Source organism: Xyrauchen texanus, chromosome 3 (genome assembly GCF_025860055.1).
Source record: "Xyrauchen texanus isolate HMW12.3.18 chromosome 3, RBS_HiC_50CHRs, whole genome shotgun sequence".
Lineage (NCBI taxonomy): Eukaryota > Metazoa > Chordata > Actinopteri > Cypriniformes > Catostomidae > Xyrauchen > Xyrauchen texanus.
In genome coordinates, this window is record NC_068278.1 from 11,312,025 (window position 1) to 11,336,162 (window position 24,138).

Sequence of the window (24,138 nt, forward strand, 5' to 3'; positions counted from 1 at the left end):
GATAGGCCGATACAATGCCAATATATCACACAATTTAATATATTAAATAAAAAACATAAAATTGCTAGAAAAATCTATTATTTAGCACTATATTTACTAAATTTCACACAAAACTAAAAAATCATATTGTATTTTAAATGGTACATAGTTTTAGTAATTTTAGTAATTTATTTGCACATTAATATATTACTAAGAAGGAAATAACAGTACACACAGTAGTCCAGCAACCACGGATGGCATGTCCAAGTTAGCAATCTCATTTACACAAAAAATACAGAATAAACTAATTGTAAATACAGTGAAAAAGACATTACTTTTTAATATTACTTTGAAGCACGTTTACTTTGGGTTGCATCCGAAAACATAATCAGCTGACTTGCTACCTTATCAGTTAATGGCTTAACTGACAGTTGTTTTGAGTGAATGGAACTCTTAAGGAAACAGATCTTCAAACAGATTGAAAAGCACCTTATTTTCATCGTACCTCCGTACAGCCTCCGGAGGCAATGGAGTTGCACTCACACGCTCATGCGGATCCAGCGCAAGCCTCAATCTCCAGACAGTTTAAACTACCTGGATCGCCTACTTAGATTGTTACAGATGGACAGTCATGATTTGTGAATCAGAGGAACTTTTGATCCTGAAGTTTTTGATTCTGGCTGATAGAATACGCACTTCTGAGGAAGATATTAGATTAGAGCTCAATGGGAAGAAAACGCTGGATTTTCGTGAGGTTCATGAATGACATCGGTATTAACAAGATATCTGCATTTTTGCAAACAGTATATGCTGTAATACAAGTTTTATTGATATTTGCCTTTTATCATTAGAAAGATTATAGAGAACTGTTGAGGAGAGGCTGATAGAATACATGCTTCAGAGGAAGCTATACGAGCTATCCACAGGACGCTGGATATGTTGAAGTTGAGTGAGGTTGGTTAATTACATCAGTTAAAACGAGATATGCCCATATTTGCAGACAGTGATATTAGTTTTACTGATATTTGTAGAGATGCATCGATCCGATACTCTGGATCGGTATCGGCGCCGATCCAAGCTTTTTGAATGGATCGGATATCGGTGATGCAAGACCGATCCAAATTCGATACCGTGTTACCAGTGATTGATGAATGAATGGCAATAAACGATGGCCTACTGTATAATAATTCTTATAAGAACTAAATTATTTATTTTTAAACATTGCCTTAAATTAAATACATTTAAAATACGTTGTGCTGCTTGCGCAATCACACGTGAGTGTGACAGGCAAGTTGAGGCGGAACCTTTTACATTCAAAGTACCTCAGCGCGTTAAACATGTCCCTGATTTGGAATTATTTTACCCTTGATACATCAACGAGTAGCGCTGCAAATTGTAATATTTGCAAAGCCAACGTTTCAAGAGGTGGAAGTAGTGTTTCGAATTACATACAATACGACAAATTTAATCAGGGCAGTGGTGGCTCAGTGGTTGAGGCTCAGGGTTACTGACCAGAAGGTCAGGGGTTCAAGCCCCAGCACCACCAAGATGCCACTGTTGGGCCCTTGAGCAAGGCACTTAACTCCAGGTTGCTCCGGGGGGATTGTCCCTGTAATAAGTGCACTGTAAGTCGCTTTGGATAAAAGCGTCTGCCAAATGCATAAATGTAAATGTAAATGTAATCAAGCATCTTCAGAAGCATCACACAAAAGAACACGAGGAGTTCGCGCAAATCAAACGGAAAAAGAAAGTCTTTTTCAAAGCAGTCTGACCTTGACAGATGCGTTTCAGAGGCAAGAAAAACTTCCACATCAGAATAGTAAAGCTGTAAAAATAACAGAAAAGGTACTTGAATTCATTGTTCTAGATGATCAGCCCCTCTCTGTTGTCGAAAACACGGGTTTCCGTCGCCTCATGGAACATCTGGAACCACGATATAGTTTGCCATCTAGAACATACATTTCTGAGACCGCTTTGCCTGAGCTGTATTCCAGAGTTTCCTCGCACGTTGCAGACCAATTAAAAGATGTGCAGGCCTTCAGCTTGACTACAGATATTTGGAGCTCCGACGTGTGCCCCATGTCCCTTCTTAGTTTAACGGCACATTGGTTGAATGATAGTTATGATTTGCAGAGCGCTGTGCTACACGTAAAGGAAATGAGAGGGTCACACACCAGCAGGGTGATTTCAGATTCAATCAAAGAAATGCTTGATGGGTGGAAAATCCCTATATCCAAAGTGCATGTGATTTTGAGGGACAATGCCAGCAATATGAAGAAAGCGATGGATGATTTGGGAGTCCCTAGTTTGGGCTGTGTCGCGCACTCATTACAGCTTGCTGTTAACGACGGACTTTTGTCCCAACGAAGCTTGATTGACGCAATTGCAAGTGCCAGAAAAATTGTGGGGCACTTCAAACATTCCCCATTAGCATACTCGTGATTGGGGGACATTCAGCGTGAATTTCAAATGCCCCTGAAACGTCTTCAGCAAGACGTTAAAACTAGATGGAACAGTACATATTATATGATTCAGAGCATCCTTGAACAGAAGCTGAACCTTATGCTCTTTGCTGCCGACCACGAGCTGCCTGCAGTGCTGACTGTAAACCACTGGGCATTACTGGAAAAACAATGATCGTACTGTCACCATTTGAAGAACTGACGCGAACCATAAGCTCATCCAGTTCAACCACAGCGGATGTCATTCCAACAATTTCAGTTCTGAAGCGTTTGCTGTCTCAGGAGAGAGACACAGACACAGGGATTAAAACAATGAAAAGTACACTACTGTACAAGCAGTCAACGAAAAGTACACGATTTGGTAACATCGAGAATGAACGACTTTACTCCGTTGCCACTTTACTTGACCCACGGTACAAAGACAGGTAAGCTAAAAGTCTATGCACACACATAAAATGTCACTTGCACGATAAAATATATTTTCCATTATAAAGTTTTGACGATGACAACGTTCTTCATTTATTGTAAATAAGATTCATATTATTAGGCTATTATAACTATTATTAAAAAACATTTTCAAGTTTCTATCAGTTTCGTTTAATTAATTAAAAAGTTTTAGTCATTAACTCTGTCATTAAACTTTTATGCTAAAATAACGGCTAGGAATGCTTTCCATATTCTGCAGATTTACGTTCGTTTTAATGTGAAGCCGTCCGAAGCATTATGCATTAATCACATTATATATAATTTGTTTTTTCATCCTGAAGATTTTTTTTTTTTTTAAGTCATTGAACGATGACAGATTACGACCACTTATAATTGTATTATATATGATCAAATTTGGCCTTTATATAAAATTATTTATTTTAGTTGCATCATGTTTGTAATTTAAATTTGTTATGTCTGACCAATATATGAAAATTGTCTGTGGTTTTGAGACATCAAATAAGGCTTTATTTATTCAGAAAAAAAGAAATAATTATTTTGTAAGTAACTTTTCAGCAACCAATAAAAAGAAAAGTAATTACACTGCAGCTTGGAATTTTATCAGAATGCATCTGTAAATAATTTCACTGACAGTTGCACTTTCATCGTAAAACAAAATAAATAAATTCATTTTTAATTAGTTTAAGAAACAATTCCAAAAATTAAAAAATAAATAAATAAAAAGGATAAAGATAAATGACAACTTTTATATAGCTGTATAATGACCATGTAACGTTTGTATAAAAATAGACTATTTATTCTGCATGTTTTGTCTCAGATGCTTTTCAAATGCAGACGCTGCCAGGCATGCAAAAAATGCCCTGATACAAGAGGTCGAGAAGATGGAAGATGCACTGAAGAGGAGGACAACTACTGCCTTAGCTGCTGCAGCAGATCCAGCAGAGAAGGTTTCTCATGCAGAAGCAAGCGGGTCAAGCAGACACACAAGCAAGAGCACCTTCATGATGATGTTTGATGAAGTTCTCAAGAAGCAAGAAGAACCTGGAGGAATAATTACCACGAGTGCTCTTCTTCAAATACAAACGTATATGACAGAGCAAATTATCCCACGGTCTGAAAACCCATTCCATTACTGGGCAGTGAACAAGCTTCGTTTCCCTGCCCTTGCTGCTACTGCATCAGCCTTTCTTTCTGCCCCCTGTACCTGTGTTGAGAGTGAAAGACTGTTTAGCACTGCCTCCAACATTCTAGATGAAAGAAGGAACCGACTAAAAGCAGAGAGAGCAGAAATGCTAATATTCCTAAAAAAAAAAACCTGCCAATGATGATCAAGTGAATCCTGAAGCAGGTTTATGTTACTGGTGAAGTCTATACTTGTCTTGGTTGTTATATTAGTGTTTGTTTTCTAGGTGTAAGGTATACTTTATAATAAGCACTGTGTTGCAGCTTGCTACCGTTCAGATTTAAGATTCACTAGATTTAGAATATTACTTTTTGGATTTTATTCAGAAAATAATTTTATTTGATAATTGCAGTAAATATTGTTAAGTTTGTTTGTGATACAACTAGTAAGTGTTGAAATTACTGTTAATTTTGCTACTGCATCATTCAGTTTTCTTAAAGTTTTCAGCCATACATTTTGTCCCCTTTTTCATCAAGTAATGTGCAGTCAGATTTGGTATACATTTCTTTACCTAATATAAATAAATCTTAATGACCAAGTGAATTGTATACATTCTTTAGTTTTGAAGGTAAAAAAAAACACCACTGATATCGGATTGGTATCGGTATCGCCGATACTCAGAATTTTGGTATCGGATCGGTTTTGAAAAAACGGTATCGTTGCATCCCTAGATATTTGCCTTTTTATCATTAGACAAGATATTTAAAAGTTATAGAGAACTGTTGAGGAGAGTGAGGGAGAATGAAACAGGTGAGCACTTTAACATTATGAGCTCAAACGCATCAGCCGCAGCTCTGATATGCAGACCGTTTAAATGAGACCGTGTTACACCGGTCTATTATTGTAGTAACGTGATGGCACCTAACAACAAAACGAACCGTGACTGGTCGATTACATGCAAGGCGGCGATTTTCAGTGCAGATAATTACAAAAATCTGAATATCGGCCTCTGCAATATATCTGTTGACCACAAATAGTGATAATCGTGATAACCCTAGTTGTGAAGGGAGTTGTTTTCATGTGTACAGACTGTAATACAGTGAAGAGGAATATAGATTTTATAAACTGTACACTCTAACCCATCACCAAACCTAACCATCTATTAGTGGAGTAAAAACTTAATGTTAAAAGGAAAAATGCAACTGAAAGTAATTACTTCCTGGTTTCAATGCGGGATCTGAACCCATGTCTCTTACACTGCTGATGCAACATGCTTTCAGTCACACCACAAGAGAAGGTAAACATTCTGAAGCTTAAGTACAAGTTAAAGTACAAAAGACCATTTATATTCTTAATTCTCAAACCCATCATATTGTTAAAAAAATTTAAATGTTTCAGCAACTTCTCTGATCCACGTTAAATAGACACCAGCCAGGCAAACAGAACTAGTTTGAGCAATTATCAACTTGTCCAATCATATTTGAAATGTCTTGAAACCCAATTAGACGCCTATCTAGACTGCGCTTTTGGGCACATATGATGCACAAAGATGCTGTCTAGCGCGGCAGTTCACTAGGTTTTGAGAGACAGACATAAAAAGCAAGCAATGAACATATCAATAATATTAACAACACCCTAAATAAAAACAACCTCTGTCATCACATTATACAGATTTAAGTACCATGTTGTCTTGGAAAATGGAATAGTTCACCCCAAAATGAAAATTCTCTCATATTTTACTCACTCCTAGATATGCAAGATTTTAAGAAGAATATATCAGCTCTGTAGGTCCACACAATGCAAGTAAATAAAAGTAATCCATATGACATCAGTGGTTAAATCCATGTTTTCAGAAGTTATTTGATAAACATTGATCTGATTTAAATTGGGATCCTCACAGAATAGTGCAGAGATGAGTGACTGATGAGATATTGAGAGCATTTGGAGAGCTGCATGTTTGATTGACACCGCGAGTGAACATATTGAAGGCAGTGAAGCTGAAAGTGCTCAAGATTGCTCAAACGGTCTCTATCGCTCCACACAACGTCTGATTGTCAGGACTCATGTTACGTCAAGTGTAATCAGATTTGTATTTGCATGTTTATTTGTTTTAATTAAATTTTATACCCATTAGTAGCCTCTTTATCCTCATCCTACTCGCTGTGCAACGAGTCAGAATAACTACCATAATGACTCAAGAAAATGGGCAACCTAATATTCATACGCATGTAATTCTTACACATTTTTAAAAACTAAACAGCATATTCATGTGAATTTCAGACATTATGTAAGTTTAAATTCGTGAATGCTTAGAATTGACATCTCAACCTCCAAAGGCCACTCAGTCATGCATCAAGAACTGAGAAAGCACTCATTCATTAGAGTAGCAGTGTACGTATGACTCCCTGCTTGCTGCAAAAAAGATAGGCCCTAAATCTAAGCATAATAGGCAGATCACGGATTTAAGACAAAAGTTGGCAGATTTTGATCAGTGGCCGATCGATCGGTGCACCCCTGGTATTTGCCCCATCCTGATTTCTTCTTACACTAAATTATTCCAAAAATGAAAACTAAATCTAACATTCAAAAAGGCATTCCGAGTAAATACAAAATACAGTTTTTAAATGATAATGTTATTTATTGAAGCAAAAAGGTTATCCAATACAAACTTGGCCTTTGTGAATAAGTATTTACCCCCCAGATCCCCAAATCTATGAGACTGCATTCATAGTGGGGTTCAGCTGGACTAGACACACCCAGCCCTGATTACTGCCAGCCCTGTTAAATCAAATCAACACCTAAATAGAACTTTTCCAGCAGCATGAATTTGGCTAAAAAGTTTCACACCAAGGTCAAAAGAAATTCCAGAAATGATGTGGAAAATAGTGATTGAAATGCATCAGTCTGGGAAGGGTTTCAAAGCCAAAGGTTCTGGGACTACAAAGAACCACAGTGAAAGCCATTATCTCCAAATGGCTAAAACTTGACACTGTAGTGAACCTTCCCAGAAGTGGCCGGCCTTCCAAAATTCCTCCCAAGATCACAGCGACGACTCATCCAGGAAGTCACAAAAAAGCAAAGGAACTGCAGGCCTCTCTCGCATCAATAAAGGTCGCTGTTCATGAGTCCACTAACAGAAAGACACTGGCCAAAAATGCCATCCATGTAAGAGTGTCGAGGCAAAAAACACTACTAACCAAGAAGAACATTAAGACTCGTCTGAGTTTTTGACAGGGGTCCCATTACCATCTGGGGTAAATCAAACACAGAATTCCACAATTCTAGTGGTACTACTGGTAGTGTAATGGTGTGGGGATGCTTTGCTGCTTCATGGCAGGGCGACTTGCAATAATTGAGGGAAACATTCATTCTGCTCTCAACCAGAATATACTAAAGGAGAACATCTGGTCCTCAGTCCATGAGCTGAAGCTCAAGCTAGGGCTGGGCTATATGTCTACTATTAACGATATAATCGAGATAATTTAGCTGATGATGTCAAATTCACCAATATCATTAATTTCGCAATGATTTCAATGTGCTTTCATTTGGCCATTAAGTTTCATAAGGAGCGCATGATTAGACATTTCACAATCCTTCAGGGCTGCACAATTAAACAAAATAACATCAAAATGGCAAATTGGTCATATGTGATTATTTATCCGCAATAGGCTGTGATTTAAAGACAGATAAACACGGTCTGTGTGTGATTAAGAACAAACCGGAGTAGCGCTGATCTGTGTGCTTGCACATGGCGGCGCTCTCAGATCAGTTCACGTGTATTGTGAAATTAAAGCAAGCATTCGTGCAGTTCCAAACATTAGTAAGATTTACGAGTTATTTTACTAATCTACAAACAAGGCACAGAATAACAGAAAAGGAGATTTCAGCATTTCAGGAAATGCTGAACATTGTAAACTAAATACACACTGCCTTTTTTGTCACAATAAAAGCTCCTTTTTAAGTTGAAGTAAATACAACAGCACTTTTGGTGTCAAAATAAAAGCCCCAGGTGGAGGTGAAGTAAACAGGAAATAAATATATGACTTTTGTATAACATAAATTTAATAATCAGAATAATGATAATTCAGGATTATATTATAACATCAACCTGACATGCCCCAGAGAAATTATTTAGTATTATGCAATGTTCAACTGGGATTTCAAAAATAACTCCATCTCTGCAGAACATTAACAATGGGTGTTGTCGAACTTGGATGGGCATTTCTAAACCATCCAATGAAAGTACGTAATCTCAGTGTAGAAATAAGTGGGCATTTCTAAACTAACCAATGAAAGAAGGCAATCTCAGTGTAGAAATATGTGAGTGTTTCTAAATTAACCAATGAAAGTATGTGCCCAGTAATGCCCACTGGTTGGGAAATGCTAACCAGTGGGCATATCACCCAGCCCTAGTGCAACTAGATTATACAGACAGACAATCATCCAAAGCATAGGAGTAAGTCCACCTCTGATTGGCTCTAACGAAGCAAAATTAAAGTTTTGTAGTGGCCTAACTTGAATCTGATTGCTGTGGCAGGACCTTAAACGGGCAGTTCATGCTCGAAAACCCTCCAATGTGGCCAGGGCTGGACTGGGAAGAGAAATCGGCCTGGGATTTTACATAGAAAATTAATTTCCATGAATTTTAGTGGTAACACTGTTAAATATAGTAATGTGTTTCTCACCCACACCCTGGAGTCATATGGATTACTTTTATGCTGCCATGGTGTTTTTGAGATCTTAAAAGTTTTGGCCACCATTCACTTGTATTGTATGGACCTACAAAGCTGAAATATTCTTCTAAAAATCTTTGTTTTCAGCAGAAAAAAAGAAAGTCATACACATTTGGGATGGCCTCTTTTTAATGCAAGGTATTCTGTGCCCCCTGACAGTATATTGTTCTGGGCCCCTTATTAAAGAAATACAGTTTTGAATTTGTTTTGGGTCCCCCTGTACCTTTGGGCCCCTTGAATCATTACCACCTTTCACCCCACTAGCTATGGCCATGGTGGTTTGTTCTATACTACGGCACTGAATGATTGCCATGTTCATGAACCATGGTATAAGTCCAAAAAAATTAATAAATACATGGTAATACTATTGCACTTTTTGTTAGTAACCTGTGCTTAACCCAATTTGGTTTGAGATCCCAACCCCAATGTCGATGAAATGTCAGTGGCAATGTTACAAGATTTCAAAAGTATTATTACTAGCTTGACAGTCCTCACTGAGGTTCTGCAGACTTTTAAGTGCACTTAATCGTCCAAAGTGACTTTTAACAGCACAAATGTGTCTGGAGCCACATGATAAAGCCAGACTAGGCAACAGTTGAATGCTGAATATCTTCTTTGGTCCAAGCTAATATCTAAATGTAATGTACTGAAATTCTGAACGGCCAGATATAAAAATATAGACGTGTTTCCAGAAACAATAGAAAAAGGTCCGTTAGCAATCACTGCTACGGCTTGATACCCGCTAATGCTAAATCCAGACGTGCAAGTCATTCACATGTGCTAGCCTGAAACATGACATTACTCAAGACGGCTCAACATACACTCGCACATACAAACACACTAACATGCGCTCCGGAGCGGCCGCAGTGTATTTATAACCAGTTACCGGGCTGAGTTCCGGCCTGTAACCGTCATTCTAGCAGGGCATGGCTACTTTAACCAAAAAGACTGTGAAATAAGTGTCTTAAAGCAGGCCCAACCGAAGCCCTGACCTCTCCACGGTCTACCTGCGGGAACACAGTCGCACTCAGACCTGCCGAGCCGCAGCAGGCCTCGCACAAAGGCCCCGCTCCGAGAAAACGCCCTCTGCGCTATTCACACCTTATAAGTTCATAAAATGCTGCTAAATTCACGGAGGCCGCCATGACGAGTTTTTCCCGAAGAATTTAAACTGAAAACATGGCAACCCGCGGGTCAGCACTGGCCTAACGTTCAAGCCCAACGACGCGGCCCTCGTCTGTTTTTTCGCACGTACCTTCATGTCGGGACATCCTACAGACAATGACACAGCCCCCTCCTCGGGCTCCCTGACGCCTGTGAGTGGGAAAGATGCCGCTAAAAACGAAATAAAAGTGGGACGTGGTCTCTCTTTCCCTGTTTTCTGTCTTGAAGATGGATCCGGGGCTTACACTTCTCTCCGTTTCCCCCTCCCCGTCTGTCATCAAGCGCCTGTGTGTGAATGTGTGTGTGACGAGCGTGTGCTGTCGCGGTCTGCCGCCAGGAGGCGAGCCAACTCATTTACTACTGCTGCTTCTTCTTCTTCTTCTTTTCTTCTTCTTCTTCTTCTGCTGTGGTGGTGTTTGAAATGCGGTAAACGTGTGTAGCTTAGAAGCCCTTTGCACAAAGGGGCCTCGTTTGTACTCGCTGCATCCTGCGGTGGACATCCAACCCGGCCACATCCAAGTGTGACGTCAGAAGCCACCACGCCCATGCCCAAATTGGACACATTCTCATTAAAATAAAATCTTGATTTTTCCTTTTCAGAATGATTGACCGATTCCTTTTCGATTTCTTTAAATGTTTAACTAGTCAACGTAAAAATCACATAGCCCTACACTGAAGTGATGACAATGTTGTTACGTTTATTTATCTATTTCTGTGTTTTGTTAAACTTACTGTGTTCACTCTGTTGAACACTCACGTCACACTTGGATGGGCGTGGCTTCTGACGTCACACTTGGATGTGGCCGGGTTGGATGTCCACCGCAGGATGCAGCGAGCTGTACTTGGGAGGCAGCAGATGCCCTAACCACGCCCCTAACCATAGGTAGCCTGTACGCCTCAGTACCCTCCAAGGAACATCCAGAGGCAACTTTCTCCCATCGCGAGCTATGGGTACTTGTTAAAGGAATAGTTCACCCCAAAATGAAAATGTACTAATAATTTACTCACCCTCAGGCCACAAGAGTTTCTTTCTCAATCAAAACAGAATTTAAGACTTTTAGGATTTAATTAAGGCCTCCTCCTCTAAAAAATGCAAGTGGATATACTCAATTTTTTGACGGTCCAAAATGCATATTTAAGGTGCATCAAAATAATCCACACGACTCCATTCGACAAATAAAGTTCTTCTGAATGCAAACGATTGATTATTTTGAGAAACAAAACTAATCAAAGGGCTATTTGACAACAGAAATTGTCGGTAATGTTGGCTAAACGTTTCAGCCGTACAATGAAGCCTTCAATGCGACCTTCATTCATAGGAATTCGGAAGATGCAGGCGTATCCTTCATTGGCCCTAATAACCAACATTTCTTCATGTTAAACGTACATCATTTATCTGAAACAAAAGAACTATAGAACTAAAGAAAATATTTACCCTAAAATATGATGTAAGTAATGTTAATTCCCAAGTTGAAGTACATCAGTAGATGGGAGTAAAATATATATATGTAATTATAGGAAATTATTGAATCAGGGAAATTGGATGGTCACTCTTATACTTTTCAAGAATCAGACTGATCCGGGTTTGTGTCATGGTTGGGGGAAGCTTTCCATTCTTTAATGATTCCGTATAAACTTCTCGCAAAAGTGGAGCCAGTTCTGTAGCATAAGATCAAAAAAATTCAGCGGCAAAACCATCTGGCCCCGGAGCCATCTCTCTGCTTTATATATCTAGCCAAAAGCTTCCCTGCTTTGTACCCTGACTCAAAGTATGACTGTCATGCCCTGAATAGCCAAAACTCCACCTTCTGTGACAAAATAGTATTATATCTGTATTTCAATCGAGTCAATTCTCTGAGGCCATTAGACGACATTCGGCGCTTCAGCTCTGCCTCGGCACTTTTAATATTCCCTTCCAATTCCACGAGTTCTTGTGCTTTGGATTTTTTGTAGAATGAGGCATATTGTATGATCCGGTCTGTATTGAGTTCAGCCTTTAGCATTTGTTGGAATTCAGGATTTTGCTAAATGGCCAACTACATTATTTCTTTTTCTCCAAATGTGGCAACACCTCTAAACTCACCAGGGCGTGATCTGGGACTAAAATGTTTCAAATTGAGCAGTCAACAACAGATGAAACAGATGGGTTCAAAAGTCTCCAAAACTCTACAAATATCTGTAAGACCAAGATTTTTACACATCCTGTGAAGTGTCAGTGTTGCTGTAGTGGGCTTGCACACTTTTACTTCACTATGATCAAGGACTGAGTCCATCAAAAGATTAAAGTCTCTTCCCAATATTATATCATGAGTGGTGCCAGCGGCTTGCAACATCCCTTCAAGATTTATAAAAAAGCCCTGATCATCAACGTTAGGTGCATAAATATTAGCCAAAATAAGACTTTGCTCCTGAATTTTTGCTAAAACAATAATGACTCTTCCTAATTTATCTTTAATCTGTTTGAGACATTTTAATTTTAGATGTTTACTTATCAGTGTAATGACTCCCCTGCTCATAATTGAGCCAGCACTAAAGAAAACCTGTCCACCCCATATCTTCCAAAATCTTTCAGCTTTCTGCGGGGAAAGATGCATTTCTTGAAGAAACACTATATCATATTTCTTATGCTTAAGATGAAAAATAATATTCCTTTTTTTTATGGGGTGCCCCAACCCATTCACATTCCACGTGGAGAGAGACAATCCACTCCTATTACCATTTGACATATGAGAAAAATAGACTGTGTCAAAAACACAATTATAAAGACTACATACCAACATTACAAAACAAACAAACCCCAAACTTCCCCCAGAACCAAACAAACAGAAAAAAAAACCATGCGCGTTAACCTCGCCCACGACAGTGCCAACTAGCATCATCCCTCTAAACTCAAACAGTCCATGTACGCCTATGAGAGCCCCGCAACACATTTGCCATCGGAATGCTCAAGTCTGGTGTTTCTTTACAAATTTTGTGAGACAAAATTACACAACCAATGATAATCTATAAAACAAACTCCAGCCAGAATAAACACATAGAAACACAAAGTTATGTAGATTCATCCACATAACTGTCCCGAAAGGTGTGTTCCTTCAAAAAACAAACTCCAGCTGCTAGGTGGAACCAGCACAAAATTAAATAAATAAAAATGTATTAAATTAATGAATTAATTAATTAATAATAAAAAATGAAAAGCTGCTATTTTTCCTTGGACAGTCAAACAAATTTTCAGAGAGCTGGCCTATCCGGCTGCTACATGAGTGCAACAAATGACCTAATCACTCCAATGTATTGTAAGAAATACTCCACAAAATAAACTCCAACCAATAGGATTCATAAGCACAAAGAACATGTAGATTCATCCACAACGCTGTCTTGAAGGTGTGTTATACCAATAAACAAACTCCAGCCGCTAGGCGGAACCAGCACAAAAATAAACAATAAAGGCGCTCAGTTCCTCGAACAGTCAAGTGAATGTTCAGTGAGTCGGTCCACTCGGCTGCAATGTGAGTACCACAAAATAACTTACTTCATTGACTTTATGAAGGACAAAGCTTGCTGTGGGCATGTGAATGTTTTATGGCCATACTTGGCATCTATTCTCAATTTGGCCGGAAACATCAGTGCAAAAGCAACCATCCATTGATGTAAGTGTTTATTGCATTCCTTGAATCTATCATGTTTCTCTCTTGTCGAATTCGCAAAGTCTGGGAACAAGAAAATGCTGTGGTTTTACAAGAAACTCTTCATTACACCTCGCCTGTCTCTCTCAGCGGATCGACGAGCCAGAACCCTGTGAGCTCGCTCGATTTCCAGCTTATGTATGGCCTGTTATGTCGAGCAGACTCGGAAAGAGCCCATCCAGGAATTCCACCATATTCTGACCCTCTGCTCCCACAGGAATTCCAACAATAGGAACATTATTCCGCCGAATCTGATTCTCCATATCGTCCAGCTTCTCCCAGACATGCTCCAAATCCGCCTTGGTCGCTAGCAGATTAGCAGCCAATTCCATCTCCGATGACTCCAGTAATCCGTTTCTCGACATCCCCAACTCTTGTAACCACCTCAGTGGATTTTGTCTGCATGGCAGTGATCGATCTACATATTACAGCAAGATCCTCCAAGTCAGCAATGACCTTCATCAGCATTGCCGACAAGTTCAACCATTCTTGCCGAATTTCCCGCACTTCACCGGCCAAACTGACTCCCTGGTCTGCGGCCTTGTAAGGAGCATCAGCTTGAGCATGTAAGTGTCTTTTAATGTCTCCAGAGCCCAAGGATATTGAATTCTTTGCTATTTACCATTGCACTGGATGATTACGATATTCCACTTAGAACAAATACCATATTACCATGATATGTGTCCAAAACACATGGAACTACCATGGTATATTTGTACTTTTAATTATTTATTTTTTAAAGTGTAATAAACATAACATATACTGTATCTACATTATACTCCAAAGTTTTCTTTGGTACTCTATGGTAAACAGAATCACAAAAATATAAAATATACACACTCCAACACACTAGATTATTTAGCATTCTTTATTTCCGCAAATAACATACATTGCTTTTGTACTGTCATTTTGAATGAGTCCTTAGACATAGAAACAGGCATTTAAACAAAGTTGACACACTAGTGTCATGTACAAAGTGACCGTCAAATGGCCTCCAATATCATTCTGTTAAATAGACAGCAATTCTTATCAGTAAAATACAGTGCATTTTAAAAAGACAGTTGCAGCAGTTAAGATAAACATTCCTACATGCAAAACATGAACCCCTGTATATCCATATTACATTCCTTACATATGATGATTAAATTATCAAACAGCATTCCAAACAAGCATGCTATAAAGAATATTGAATAGGACCAAAACACCTTGTGTATATGTGTTTTAAATCACAGACTGGTTGGTTGGAAAAGACTTTTGAGATGAGTTTTTGCCAGTTTTTAAGTCATTTAGATTACCTGATAGCTGTTTAATATTTTAAAGCTGAAGTGTGTAATTTCTGCAACATAATTGCCACTGAACGTAATTGCAAAATTAAATGTTTTCAAAACAGCTTTGAGAATACACCCATCGTCTGCTGTAGTTCAAACAGTCAGATAGTCTCACCCCCATCTCACGCCATTGGTTGAGTAACGTTCCTGGGGGTGTGTCTAATCGGGTCGCTCAAAACAAACAGGATTTTTTTATAGCTTCACAGTGAGACAGTGTTTACAGTTCAATTAACCTATAAATGGCTTACTTATAGTATATTCAATTGAGATTGAAGAAAGTTTTTTAACACCAAAAATGTAACATACTTCAGCTTTAGGGGGAAACTCCAAGTGAAATATATTGAGACAAAATTATTTTGGCACAAGGGAAGTTATTTCTTTGCAAGTTTTTGCGCTAGATAGGCTAGTTATCCCATGCCGAACACTGATTTAGACTAAAGTAAAGTGGAAATCACCATTTCTCGATTTAAACAATATGTCCTAAGTACCCCAGTGTTGTTTTCTAAGTTTAAACCACATTGTATAATAGTGTTCCTAAAATATGAAATAATTATTGTATTAATAATAATTTAAGTATAAAAACATGGTATATGGTAAGGCATTCTAAGTTAAAGCTCATGTAAAGGTTCAAATCAATGTCCACATGGAAATTCTGTTTGTTTAACTGTAAATATGACATAAAAACCTGAACAAATTAAATAATTTAAATAAAAAGCAGCACAAATGTAATTCTTACAACTAAAGAGCTTATATCCATAGAGTATTTCACCTTAATGATAAATTGACGATTTAATCAAGAGCATGATAAAATAAATATAGATTTTAAAAAGCAGATGGGTTCCAAAAGTCTGAGAACACTAGTTCTATTGTTCTATTTGGCATTTTCTAATTTAATATACTATACTATAGTATATAAAATAATCTTTATAAATTAAAATAATGACAATTTGATTGAGTTAATTGAAAACATTTTACAATAATTTCAGAACTTCTTAGTATTTGATTTGTGGATTGTGATTTGCATGATTTGAGGATGTTCTATAACTTTTTTTTTTTACATTTTCAAAATAATAAAATGTTGTTTATAACCAGGTTTAGATGCCTCAGACTTTTTGACGCCACTGTAGATGTAGATGATCACATAATATGAAGACATTCATTTTTTTCATTGCCACCCACAATGGATGAACATGCTCTTTCACTGTACAAAAGTCCAAAGTTAAGTAGGCTACTCATCAAACGTTGGCATGGTATGGCAGTTGGCTGTCACAAGGTGGGACTTTTCTATAGACAAACAGTCTGCATGCAGACTTCAGTTCAGTCCTTTATGAGGCCCACGGCAAACATGGAAGTAGTTCCAGTTCTAATTCCAGTTCCAGTGTGGAAGTCTAAGAGGCTTCAGTCTGAATTTGAGGCTGTTCAGAGTCCGGCTGAGCTTCTGCTGTCTTCTGCTGGATGGAGTGGCTGCAGTCGGTTTTGTTGTTGTCTGTGTTGCCGTGGCTTCCTGCACTGCCCAGTCGGGTTGAGGCCACCACCGCTTTAACCGCCGCCTGTGTAAACATAAACATGTGAACATATTGTTTACGAGGTGCGTATTGTGATTATAATTTGAAAGTGACTTTTATATTCATTCACGTATTGCTCTATTTATTGCCTGTTGATGTTTGGTTGTAGTTGTTGTTAATCTTAAAGGTGAAGTGTATAATTAGCATCCCCACTAGCAGAAGCAAACAGAATTGCAAAAATAATTATTGTTTCCAAACAGGTTTTCTGCAGGTCCCCCCCATCTGACATTAGTTGTACAAACAAGGAGGTCTATAATTCATTACTTCCACACCGAAATTTCACATGATGCAACTGGCTGTCAAACGCACATTGAGCTACACAAAACACATAAGCTACTGTACACATAAGCCACTCTCACGTTCCTGTCATTCTGTCAGTCTGGGGTTTTGTCTGACAGGACCGTGGCATCACCGTCCCATGTCTGTCTCGTGTTTCGTTGTCTGTCTTAATGCGAGCGCGCAGTTTCTGTTGTATTCCCTGGTGTGCGCTCTTCAGTCCATCTTGTTTCATGTCGGGAGCATGGTGTCTGGATCCTGACTTCCTGTCTGGTTCGGTTTCGGTCTGTATTGGGATCCGGTCACTCGTGCTCCATGTCTGTCTTTTATTGACGTGGGTGCATCGCGCTTATGTCATCTTGGCACCATGCACTCGTGTCAATAGTTTGTCTGGCTCTCGCGAACGCGCGCCTTGCATTGCGTTGTGCGCCCGGGTCGAAAGCTGTCTTCATGTTGTGCTGAGGTTCGGTCACTTCGCTCTGAGGTGTCGGTGTGTGTGTGTGTGTGTGGCCGAACTATTGGACAGCTGTCCTGTCTTGTTTTTGTCGCCTGTTGCGTGCATCGCGTGGCGTTTGCCTCATGATGTATGCTCAGGGTTCGTTTAGTGTGAGAATGCGTGGCATCGCTTTGTTTGCCATTGCTACGCATTCTCTCATCTTGTTGGTCGGTTGGCATGAGCGTATATTGCCTTATTGTCTTGGCGATGTGTGCTCATGCCATTCGGGAGTTTTGTTGTCTTGTGAGAGCATGTGGGTTTGTTTTATTACCGTTTCGCCACGTGTCTCTCTTTCTTACCTCATACCCCGCCTCCTTGTTAGCTTATTAGTTCATATGCCTCACCTATCACCTGTTTGATTTCTCACCCTATTTAATCTCCTTGTGTTTGCTGTCCAGTGCCAGTTTGTCTTGTGTTCAGTCTTCCCTGTCGGTCCTGTTTCCCCCTACCTGGTTCTTGTTTCAGTCTGGTCAGTACTGTTTCCCGCTGCCCCTTTTTCCCCCCTTGTGGGAGTTTTGGTTTATGTTTTTGCCCTTGTTATTAAATTTCCCTTTTATTTTTCAACTCTGCATTTTGTGACAAGCCACACAGTAAACCCTAATAAGTTAGCATAATTCAAAGAATTTGAGGCAATCAGTTACATTGTTACAATTACATCTTAAGTTAATAAGCCCCCAGTTTTAAGTTAATTTAACTTTCCGATTTTAATTTTGTACTACACACTCATGCTTATTGCTCTTAACTGAAATATTGAGTAAGCTAACCAACTCATACATTTTGATGGCACTTAACTTTAAATGTAACTATTTTAAAGTACTTAACAAGTAATCTCAACTTAAATACTTAAAGTAGAGGAAACCTAGCTAGAACTAGCTAGTACAGTGAATGCTAGCATGCTGAATGCATACTAATTGGGAATACTATGATTTGATTAGCATAGCAACTGTTCAATGAATAGAACAATATAGAACATTCTGAACTTGAACTTGTCCTAAACCTAAACTCAAGATCCACTATTCACCATAATGGTAATGCCCAAAACTCCAACATAACAGAAACTCTTCTAAATAACACAACAAAACATTAAACACATACAAGTCTCTGCCTTTAAAGTTATCTTGGACAAAGCACATTATATAACACTTATTTTTTAACATTTACTCTCCCTGTCAAATATCATGCAAAGCATGCTTGGAAAGTGCCCTGTTTCAGTTACATTTAAGATCCTTTACATTTCAAAAGACAAGCTACTTAAAATCAAAACAATAAAACAATTCAGGTTACTTGAATGGTGTCAGTTTCATGAACTCAAACAAAAGAGAAAGTTCTAAATACTCAACAACGTTAGTTTATTTGAAATAAAATGTATGATTGAATTTTTCCCTACTCAATAAATTTTTTTGAGCATTAGGGTTTACAGTGTACACATATTTATTTCTCAGGCACTTATTGAGTCTAAATAGATGCGCAACGTACATATGTAATTTCAGAAGTGCACACAAATGACAATAGTCAAATCATACTGTTCATGAGTTACACTTGCTATAGTTTACTTCCACATTGTTTCTTCTTCAAATAGCAATGTCATATGTAAAACAAGTCAGTCACTGACACATCAGCATCACCTTGAGTAACAAATAGCATGTATAATATTCATGTGTACATGCATATGGAATACTGATAAGTCACCATTGCTGCACTGAAACTCAACATGATATAGAAGTAATTTGTATGAATATAGTACTCATTTGTCTTGTAATAAACAAAGAAATGTATATCTTGTGATAGTAAACTTATATAGATATTAAATAATCATGAATATATGATTTATGGAAGCTTACTATTACCATTACATATATAGGGTGTTTAATAACCTAATAAACTATTGGTAATGAAGCAGTTATAAACAGGGATGCAAACTCATAAACGGTGAGAAAGTCATAGCAGGTGTTCTAGATGTATAATTTTTATAATGTTTATTGGTTTGTTGATTTTAAAGCTTTTTGTTGTATTTAAAGCTTTTTTTTAAGTGTTTAAGCTTAAAGTAAACCCTTTCAAGTGATTTTAATGAGGACAATTTAGAAACTGTACTGAACAATTTGAGCAATTAGCTTCAGAAAAGGTGACTTTAGCCGAAATATGAATATATATGAATATATATATATATATATATATATATATATATATATATATATATATATATATATATATATATATATAGATATATATATATATATATATATATATATATATATGATTATTATAAAAAAAAAATTAAACCCTATTCATAAGAAATGTTGAGGAATCCTAAAGAGGTGTGGATGAGTGGAAAAAAATGGTATAAGAGGTTACAAAAGACCCGAGGTATGCATTTAAGGGTTAAACAGGGATGGGAGAAAGTATATATATATGTTTGTATATATGTATATGTATATACAGTTGAAGTCAGAAGTTTACATACACTTAGCCTGAAGTCATTAAAAAAAAATTTTAACCACTTCACAGATTTTATAATTGCAATCTATAGTTTTGTTAAGTCATTTAGGACATCTACTTTGTGCAAGACATGAGTAATTTTTCCAACAATTGTTTACAGACTATATCACAATTCCAGTTGGTCAGACGTTTACATACACCAAGTTAACTGTGCCTTTAAGCAGCTTTGAAAATTCCAGAAAATGATTTCAAGCCTTTAGACAATTAGCCAATTAACGTCTGATAGGACTGATAGGTGTACTGAATTGGAGGTGTACCTGTGGATGTATTTTAAGGCCTACATTCAAACTCAGTGCCTCTTTGCTTGACATCATGGGAAAATCAAAAGAAATCAATCAAGACCTCAGAATAAATATTGTGGACCTCCACAAGTCTGGTTCATCCTTGGGAGCAATTTCCAAATGCCTGAAGATACCACGGTCATCTGTACAAAGAATAGTATGGAAGTATAAACACCATGGGACCACGCAGCCATCATACCACTCATAAGAAGACGCATTCTGTCCCCTAGAGATGAACGTAGTTTGATGTGAAAAGTGCAAATCAATCCCAGAACAACAACAAAGGACCTTGTGAAGATGCTGGAAGAAACAGGTTGACAAGTATCTATATCAACAGTAAAATGAGTCCTATATTGGCATAATCTGAAAGGCTGCTCAGCAAGGAAGAAGTCACTGCTCCAAAACTGCCATAAAAAAGCCAGACTACAGTTTGGAAGTGCACAGGGGGACAAAGATCTTTCTCTTTTTGGAGAAATGTTCTCTGGTCTGATGAAACAAAAATGTAACTGTTTGGCCATAATGACCATCGTTATGTTTGGAGGAAAAAGGTTGAGGCTTGCAAGGAAGGAAAATTATTGGGATATATTGAAGACCGCAAAATGGGTCTTCCAAATGGACAATGACCCCAAGAGTGCCTCAAGTTGTGGCAAAATGGTTTAAGGACAACAAAGTCAAGGTATTGGAGTGGCCATCACAAAGCCCTGACCTAAATCCGAACTGAAAAAGCATGCACGATCAAGGAGGCCAACAAACCTGACTCAGTTACACCAGTTCTGTCAGGAGGAATGGGACAAATTCCAGCAACTCATTGTGAGAAGTTTGTGGAAGGCTACCCAAAACGTTTGACCCAAGTTAAACCATTTAAAGGCAATGATACCAAATACAAACAAAGTGTATGTAAACTTCTGACCCACTGGGAATGTGATGAAAGAAATAAAAGCTGAAATAAATAATTCTCTCTACTATTATTCTACATAATAGAACTAGAACATTTCACATTCTTAAAATAAAGGTGTGATCCTAACTGACCTAAGACAGGGACATTTTTCTACGATTAAATGTCATGAATTGTGAAAAACTGACACACTCTAATTGTGATATAGTCAATTAAAAGTGAAACAATCTGTCTGTAAACAATTATTAACAAAAAAAATAAATGACTAAACGACTTGCCAAAACTATATTTTGCTCATATTAAATTGTGGAGTGGTTAAAAAATGTGTTTTAATGACTTCAACCTAAGTGTATGTAAACTTCTGACTTCAAATATATATATATATATATATACACACACCTTTAAATTATCATCAAAATATGCCATTGAGCCAAAAGCCTCAAACCTTAAGCTTTCTTCGAGCATTGAACTCCTGGAGTTTCTTCTGTGCTGTGTCCATATGAGTGAAGTTAACAGCCTTTCCAGTGACCCAGGGGTGCTGCAGGGCCTGCTGTGTTGTCAGCCGTTTCTTTGGATCCTGGACAATAAGTTTCTTCACCTGGAGGGCAGAGAAGAGCAGTAACAATATTTGTCTATTTACATTTATGACAATCATCTATGTTATATTTTCATATCATTTTTAACAATCTTGCTGGAGCGACCTGAGGTTAAATGCAATTGATATTGAAAAGGTAAAAGAATTTGAAGTAGATTTGATAAACAACACGATAGAAAGCACTAATGCTCAATAAATACATACATTTATTAATATTCATCACAATAAACACCATTTTCAAAGTAATAGTTCATTATCCTAATTGTTTAGTTTACTTGTAGCAACTTGGTGCATTAAAATAGAAATCGCTGGATGTGTAGTCAGATATTATATCAATATGCATATTATCTTAATTATTTTTACAGCAGCTTCTTACATGGCTCATGCAATTACATTTTAGAAAACATTTACACATGAAAAATAGTAGTGTATGTTTCCAGGCCAAACAGGCCTTCATCAGGGCGTGCGACTTATTGGGAAACATCCCCTACTATTTTCATGTATTTTTCACCCTTTCAGGAGTGCCTGTGGCATTTTTTGAGTACCAGATGTGCTCTTGGATGTAATTTATTTTCAGAATATACACAGTTAAAAGCATAATATACTGTACACTAGGCTACCAAAAACCTTAAAACTATATCAAAACACCTCCTTCAGTGTGTGTGTATTTCTACGATTCAATAAACACTATCAGTCTTACTTATTTAAAAACCTTTTGTTCTAAAAATATTTTAAATAAGTTTTGTGGACATACAGTACTGTGCAAATGTTTTAGGTTCTTGTGAAAAATGTTGCATAGTGAGGATGTCTTCAAAAATAATGCCATAAATAGTTTTCATTGATCAATTAACATCATAAAAAGTCCAGTTAACATTAAAAAAAGCTACAGGGTAAATGGTGTGACCATCTTTGGCAGATAGGATGTTCCAAGCTTCTTAGACAATTGGCCACAACTCTTTCAATCTATTTTAGGCTGTCTCAATTGTTCTGTCTCTTCATGTAATCCCAGACTGACTCAATGATTTTGAGATTCGGGCTCTGTGGGGGCCATGTCATCTGTTGCAGGGCTCCCTGTTCTTCTATTCTATTCTATTTGCAAAAGGAATGTTTGGGAATCTAAAATGTATATTTCCTATTGACATACTAAAGCTGATGGTATAAATAACATAATATGTGCCTAAGACTTTTGTACAGTACTGTATATACATTATGCCTATGATTTTCGAATATATATATTAATTAATCACGATTAATCGCATATACAAATATTTGCTGAGAAAGCCCCTCATATAACAATAACTCAATATATAATGATTATACATATTTATATCTATATATAATTATTAGGGCTGTCGATTAAACACGTTAATAACGTGCGATTAATTTTACAAAAAAGTAACGAGTTAAAATTTTTTACGCATTTAATCGCAATGCTTTCCTGAGAAATTCAAGCTTGTAGTACCACCTGTATACTCCAGAGGGCAGTAAGTGAAACTTCAGCTGTGTGAGCAACACACAGTTTATTACAGTGAACAAAACATTAACAACCCGTCAACGGACACACAACACAAACGTGCGTTACATTCTTGTGTTCAAAACACTTGAAGGAGCGCAAATGCGAACTAAGGGATCTTAAGATTTAGTGTTTAAAGATTGAGTATTAAACTATATTTAAATTGACCTAAACATTTAACTTTAATGACGCAACACACCCGAGACGCGACACAAGCATGTCTGACGCAGGTCGTACGGTCTTTACCTCATACATATTTAATTACCAACAAGGTTAAGGATGTGTCCTTTAAACTGTTACACAGTTTTTACTTCTTTAATCTTTATTTAAGAAACATGCTCCCTGAAATAGATCCACTTTGCTCCTTCTGTAATGCTGTAGATGAATTTGCCCCTCACATTTTTTGGGAATGTGTCCATGCTGTAGTATTTTGGGGAAAATTTTGTTTGTTTGTACGTACCTCTATTTTAACTCATTTTTCTTTGCTTTATAAAGACGTTTTATTTGGTTTAGTGGTTTAGTTAAAGCGGCTTTAGAATACAATGTATGGTTTACTACCATATTATTGATCATAAGTCAATCATTGGCATACAGTTCACAGCAATCCATTACACAAGTGAATTTATCAATCAGTTGGAGATATATTATGAGGGCTTGTTTAAGGACCCATCAATTTACACCTACATCAGATGTCTCTGGTGTGTTGCGTCATAAACATAAAATGTTTAGGTCACTGTGTCAAGATAAATATAGTTTTATACTCAGTCTTTAAACACATCTTGAGATCACTTAGTTCGCATTTGCACTCCTTTGAGTGTTTTGAATGCAAGAACATAACGCATGTTTGTTGTTCTGCCTACTGAAGTGTTTTCTTCACTGTATAAACTGTGCGTTGCTAATTCAGCTGAAATTTCACTTACTGCCCTCTGGAGTAAATAGGTGGTACTACATTTTTATGGTCCGTGGGCATGCGATTAATTGTATTGTTAAATCGACAGCCCTAATATATATATATATATATATATATATACACACACACACACACACACACACACACACACACACACACACACACACACACACACACACACACCAGTGAGCC

General features: G+C 37.5%; 2 protein-coding genes across 4 annotated transcripts in view; both read right to left on the reverse strand.

Moving 5' to 3' along the window:
- Positions 1–10,228, reverse strand: part of LOC127624210 (E3 ubiquitin-protein ligase KCMF1-like) — a 34,772-nt gene extending 24,544 nt beyond the window's left edge. For 2 of the 3 annotated variants that reach the window (XR_007968133.1, XM_052098930.1), the window contains exon 1: positions 10,000–10,227. Coding sequence is in view for 1 of the 3 variants with exons in the window: in XM_052098930.1 (XP_051954890.1) it covers positions 10,000–10,186 (187 nt within the window). In the remaining 2 variants the exon portion in view is untranslated. Of the gene's footprint in view, positions 1–9,999 lie in introns of all 3 variants that reach the window. The other variant, XR_007968134.1, reaches the window with a different exon arrangement.
- Positions 10,229–14,451: 4,223 nt separating this feature from the next.
- camk4 (calcium/calmodulin-dependent protein kinase IV) overlaps positions 14,452–24,138 on the reverse strand; it is a 60,687-nt gene continuing 51,000 nt past the window's right edge. Inside the window, exons 11-12 of the mRNA XM_052112455.1 lie at positions 21,374–21,526; positions 14,452–16,469 (exon numbers count right to left, since the gene is read on the reverse strand). Coding sequence (XP_051968415.1) covers positions 16,308–16,469; positions 21,374–21,526 — 315 coding nt within the window. The 3' untranslated portion in view covers positions 14,452–16,307. The remainder of the gene's footprint in view (positions 16,470–21,373; positions 21,527–24,138) is intronic.